A 5,804-nucleotide genomic window follows, 5' to 3' on the forward strand; every position below is an offset into this window, starting at 1 on the left:
TTTTACCATTATCATTATAATACCATTATTATAATTTTTCATTGTTACTGTTATTATTATCTTTATTGTTATTACTATTATGATTCTTATTATTATCATAATTACTATTAGTATTATAAAATTCCATTTGATGATGCTGACGATAAAAATGGTACTACTACTACTACTACTACTACTACTACTACTACTACTACTGCTAATGTCTAGCACATTTATTTTGTTTTGTAACCATAAACCATTAAACCATTATTCACATTACTCATACCTCTCTTCATACTTACAAGATAATTAGCTTTGGAGATATTAACAGTCATGTTATTAATTAATGATGAAATGTGTCTGGGGTGTATGGTGTCCAAGTGGAATGTGGAAACGTGAATCCTGGAGAAAAAATTAGGAAATACTCGAACGGGGTATGGGATACTCAAGTAAAGTACTGTTCTGTTTATCATTAGTGACCAATATATATGGGATTACACTCATTGCACTCCACTTTTCTTGATTATTGCTTGGTGTCTCATGAAAGCAAGAAGCGACATCATTACCCCCCAAAAAAGTAGAATTGAAACGTCCCTACCATTGTGTTTCTGAGCAAAATGCAACCCCGTCTAATTTTCATTAGTCAACAAATACAAGGCGAGGAGAGGTGAGACTACAACCCTAAATTTCAACTTCAAATTCACATTTGTCCCTCCTGTTGTAATTTCAGTTGTATTTTGTGACTGATGAAACAAAGAATGGCTAAATCCCGACCACTGTCTCCTTGAATGAAATGAGACCTGTTCCAATCTCAAAGGCCAATTCTTTTTGATGATACTTGTAAAAAGAGCCCTTTCCCCTTTCCATTATATAACGAGTGCATCCATGACTGAATTCTCTGAATGCTTCATAAAAACTAGTTTTCCAAAGTTCGTAAAAACGTCCAATCACTCTTCTGTGGTGGTGGTTTTCGATTCTCCCATTTTTATATTAAAAAAAAGAAAGAAAAAAAACTTTCCAAATTACCAAAAGTTCAAGACTCGGGTCCTCCAATTTCTGCCCATGAACCACGCCTCCACCTACTCTATGTCCGACGATATCTTCTTCTACATTTTGCTCCTACATTGATTTTTTGTTTGATTGCCACTGATATCATTGACTAAATTCTGATTCATCCTTATATTTTACCTTGATTATTTCTATAAAGTATTGTTTATCATCCTTGAAATAATGTCACCTAAATTAGACAATTCAGCATATAATTTATATTTCTGGAACAATTATAATTCCTATCACAAATTAGGGGGTGAACTGAACACACTTGCAAACCTTACATTACTTTAATTATGCGAGACTTGATAATCATATCTTTAAAACCAGCTTCGTGCAAATGAGGAAATATAGAAAGGAGATGGAGAGCAAACTCAAATATAATTAATATGAAATGATGCAAGGAAATGATAAGTGTATCAAAATAAAATGTGACAAAACTTTCTCGTTTAGTTTCTTATATCTTTTCCATATATTTCCATTGTTCACTTAGGTAAAGGTCCACGTCGATAGGTCGTAAGTCAAGTTGCTTGATACCCATTTCTTCTGCCTGTTCTTCAGCTGCTCATGGATAGTAGGTCCATCCATTGTAATCATTTTGCAAATACTGGAGTCGTTCGTTACTTTCCACATTTTCACAGTCCCCCTTGACCCAGTGAGTTCAGCTCCACAGTCGTCGATGAGTCTAGCGTTCGCTTGGCGAAGTTCCTCGACTTCCCTCTGCATCCTTTCCTCGCCGAAAGCCTTGACTTTCTCCTCGAAGATTTTACTGAAGAACTTGTACAGAAGAACATCCTGCCTGTTCAGCTGCCGAAGCCTGTTCTTCTGCGCCTCCGAGAGCTCAACCCTGTAAGTGGGCCTCCGAATCTTGGCATTGACATAAGCGACGTCCTCGGTGTTCCAGCACATGAGGTGCTTCAGAAGGACCAGCGACTCGTCGAACCTCTCGGCAACCATCACCAGGTCGAAGCTCTCATTCAGCCATTTCGCCTTGCTAAGTACCTCACCTTCTGGCACGTCATCTCGGGGATCTCTGACTCCAAAATAATTCGCAATTACGTTCAGTTTAGCATTTTGCTTTGATGTACGCTGCGATGCGTTGATGTAGGCAGTAAGACTGATGCCCAGTTTCTGTGACCAAGGAAATTCTTAAATTTAGCTTTTTCTTCCATGACTTATATACGGTGTGTAGATAGAAATATGATAACCTGACTATGATACTTGATATCTGTCTGCTTGCTGACCTTTTCGTATTGTGCGAAATACCACATAGACTCAAAGCGAGCTGCTGGTTCCCGTACAACTGCGACATATTTGGCCGATTCTTTCATTACCTGCAAAAACACTCTCAAGGTTTGAGGCTAAAAATATGAATTTGGTTATAAATTGAATGTACATAATCACTAAACAAAATGTTAAGAAACGCGGTAATAAGCAGACATTTAAACTTGAAATCAAAGTCACCAGTGAAAGGACAGAGACTCACCTGCTGTGCTCCTGCCTTACTGAACTGCGTGTGTGACACTACCATGTTGTAGCGACCGTCGGGGGACCCATGATACTCTGGCGGCAAATTCTTTGATGATATAGGTATCGGTCCAGTGCGGACAGGCAGAGCGAAAGTCAGGCCGTGTTTGACTCCATATCTGATTGGAATGTATTCATCCAGGTTGTTAAATACCCTATAATATTTTTTTTTATGAGGTTTCCATACATAAGCAGAGTTAAATATGTGACATAGCTTGTAAGGTATCACTATGGGTCACTTTTCTGAGGCTTTGATTTCTTTACCTGTTTTGATTCCCCGTACTCCTTGCTTTTGTCTTTCTCTTCTCTTACTCTGATTCTTTCATTACCCATATTTCTCCCACCATCACTCTTCCTTTCCCATTCACAGTCTCTCCCTTCTCCCATGTATCTCTACGTATTGTCTGTAATATTTACTCACGCAACGAAGATCTGTAAGCTAGTCGTGGACGCGCACTTCGCGACCTTGAGGAAGTACACTGAATCCTGACGGACGCAAGGTTTCGATGGGCCTTCTAAGTTCCTCACATGTTTACTGGAAGGTATCGTTCTTGAATTAAACACAATTATATGTAAGATGAAATAAAGCGGTGATGGACTGATACAGATAAATAACCCTCTCTACCAATCCCCATAACAACCAACTATGGAACTCTGGTTTAACTCGGCTCATTCTGCATCAGACACCTAGAGTGGCAGAGGTTGGAGCCCTAGTCAGCGAGGGCTGTCATTTAATTACTTTCTCTACGTGTCCACAACTACATATATCTACATGTGTACATCTCTTACCTAACTACACACCTACATGCATATGCACAAGCACACACATTTTATAACCTATCCTATGTGCATTTTGTATCAGAGACAAATATCTGGAAATTATGGCACTTGGTCTCCTGTAATGGGATAGGAAATACATTGATATGTAATATATTCAGCAATAGCAACTACGTATACTGTATTAATCTATAGTGTATTATATTGCATTGATGTTATATTAGAGATAGGAAACGTGGCGAAAGAGAAGGACGTATGATGCCAGCTAGTTCATGTTTTCAGGCTTGTGAAAATCCCCCCCCTGGTAGATGTGATGTTCTTTACATCATATCTTTATATCATAAAGCCAACCTCATTCGAAAAAGTTGTCGAGTCTTCTGTGTATGGATGGCGAGAAAGATTAGACAAACCACTATAGGGAGGATCCACATCAAGTGAAGCTTCGATCTGCGTCTGAGAAAAAGCAAAATTAAGTGTAAAAGAAAATCTCATCTATTACTCTCGGTTAAGGACAAACTGACAAACTTGCTCGAACTCTGGAGTACTTTTATTTAACGTCTCTCTCTCTCTCTTTTATTCTGACCATCTAATATTTAATATTAACGTCTGTATGTTTCATATTTTCAAACCTCACTTTCATTATTTGTATTGCTTTCCACCAGTTTATTTTTTTCTTCTCAAAAGTGACTTGGCGAATCGGAATACTCCAGAATCGAGGGCGAGCTGCCAGTTCTTCCTTTCCTGAGATTGGACGAGGTATCGTGGATACTACAAAGGAATGTTTGATTCATCTTATGAATACTCATTAAGCGAACATAATTTTTAAAATCTGTTCTCTTACCTCATGGTAGAAATGTTCGCACCAGGAAGCGTGGAAAATCTGGAAACCTTAACTGTGGTTCAATCTGCAACACAGCTGTCACTGCATATGTGTTTTCTTTTTTCAAACAATAATATTGTATTACTTTCATCGAGTTACGTGACGATGTGTACATTTGAGAAAGAAAAGAGAAAAGGGTGAAACAGAAAGATTGCTCTATTCAGTTTGTACAAATTAGGCAAGAAAAGTAAGTGGTAATACCAATTATGGTAAGAATGATAAGGAAGGATTACAGGCAGCACAAAAAAGACATCAGTGACATAAATATTTAAAGATGTAAAACGCTAATAAAGTAGCTCTTACATGTTATGGTAAAGAATTATCGGCCGTCACATTGTATACTAATGAATATTCTTACATGATATACAAACACAAAGTAAATAAACTGACATAATGCGCTCTAACCGTACATACCAGTGTGAACGTTAACCCCTGAAGCTGAAACGCGAGCGTCTGTTTCCACGAACTTGCAGAGCGTTTTGTTCCAGGTAATAAATAAGTAATGAGGGTTGGATAATGCAAACGTGTGCACCGCACGTATACGTTATCTGAAAAATGGAAATCCAATATCATTACCATCATCATCATTATCATTAATTAAGAGACACCTGTAAATGCCAAACCTAAAATAAGAAAGAAAATAATCGAAATTCTATAATTTCCTACGATGAATAAGCTTACGATGTGTTTGATATTTTTTACTGAGTGAACCACTGATAATAAGGAATTTCGATATGCAGTATTATTATTAATCTTAAGAAATAAAACATCCACTCAGGAGAGCTATAATTAAATCAGAATTTAGAGAGAAAGGTATATGATTATTTCTAGTTACATGATTATACCATAATGTATTGGGTAGGGGTAGGAAAGCACGAGTTGCCCTATCAGCGACGGCGTCCCCGTGACTTGTTTCAATAGTTGGCAGGCGATTCACGTAGAATAGCTATCTTGTCGTAGCTGTCATGCAGTTTCACAAGAAGGTCCACGCGGCAGCTAATCTTGAATAATTCACAAGAAGAGAATTCCAGACACTGACGAGCAACCAACTGCACGTCAGTCTGCCAAGACGTTTCGGAGGTGAAAGACGCTCCTGCGCCTCAGGCCAGGCTTCGACGACGAACCGATGTTGCCACATTATGATTTTTCCCCTTATTACTCATCAGTTTGATTCTCAGGGATGAATCGATTAAAACGATGTTGTCGTGCCTCCTAAAATGAGATTTCTTAAGTTAAAGAAGATAAGAGATTTCCGAAGTCTAATTCCTGGGATAATTTGGCACATCAAGACACATCATTTAAGTCCTAATTTCCGTGAAATAATTAGTTTAATATAAGTTCGACAATACGCAAACAAAATAATACAAGAAGCAATTATCGAATGTAGAAATATTGTAATGTTCTTCAGAATTAAGAGACAATTCATATAATATAATATAAAGATAAAATTATAAGAAATATGAAAAATGGGTTGTTGATAATGATAATAATAATAAAATAAGGATTACAACCAAGAAGTCACACTTGTAGTACAATCCCATTATATAGGTCTGACTGAAAGCAGATATTGCCTTAATATATTTGCCATTGA

At 37.5% G+C, this 5,804-nt stretch overlaps 1 protein-coding gene across 2 annotated transcripts; it reads right to left on the reverse strand.

Moving 5' to 3' along the window:
• Positions 1 to 261: 261 nt before the first annotated feature.
• LOC119597569 (galactosylceramide sulfotransferase-like) lies at positions 262 to 5,277 on the reverse strand. Of its 2 annotated transcripts, none has more exons than XM_037947144.1 (8): positions 5,059 to 5,277; positions 4,628 to 4,761; positions 4,175 to 4,238; positions 3,685 to 3,786; positions 2,978 to 3,091; positions 2,516 to 2,675; positions 2,274 to 2,363; positions 262 to 2,160 (listed from the first exon to the last, which is right to left on the reverse strand). In XM_037947144.1, exons 3-8 carry the CDS (start codon positions 4,177 to 4,179, stop codon positions 1,519 to 1,521), a joined length of 1,113 nt encoding a protein of 370 aa, XP_037803072.1. In that variant the 5' UTR covers positions 4,180 to 4,238; positions 4,628 to 4,761; positions 5,059 to 5,277; the 3' UTR covers positions 262 to 1,518. The 2 variants fall into 2 exon arrangements, with proteins under 2 accessions (XP_037803072.1, XP_037803071.1); XM_037947143.1 differs by having other exon boundaries at positions 4,175 to 4,270.
• Positions 5,278 to 5,804: the final 527 nt, after the last annotated feature.

This window comes from Penaeus monodon, chromosome 39 (genome assembly GCF_015228065.2).
Source record: "Penaeus monodon isolate SGIC_2016 chromosome 39, NSTDA_Pmon_1, whole genome shotgun sequence".
Taxonomy (NCBI): Eukaryota; Metazoa; Arthropoda; class Malacostraca; order Decapoda; family Penaeidae; genus Penaeus; species Penaeus monodon.

Bases quoted from the DNA above. Each gene is read 5' to 3' on its own strand.
- LOC119597569 (XM_037947144.1), bottom strand. The intron at 3,092-3,684 runs GTTGGCTTTATG...GATACCTTCCAG, and splicing joins CGACAACTTTTTCGAATGAG to TAAACATGTGAGGAACTTAG. The intron at 2,364-2,515 runs GTGAGTCTCTGT...GTGTTTTTGCAG, and splicing joins GTAAGGCAGGAGCACAGCAG to GTAATGAAAGAATCGGCCAA.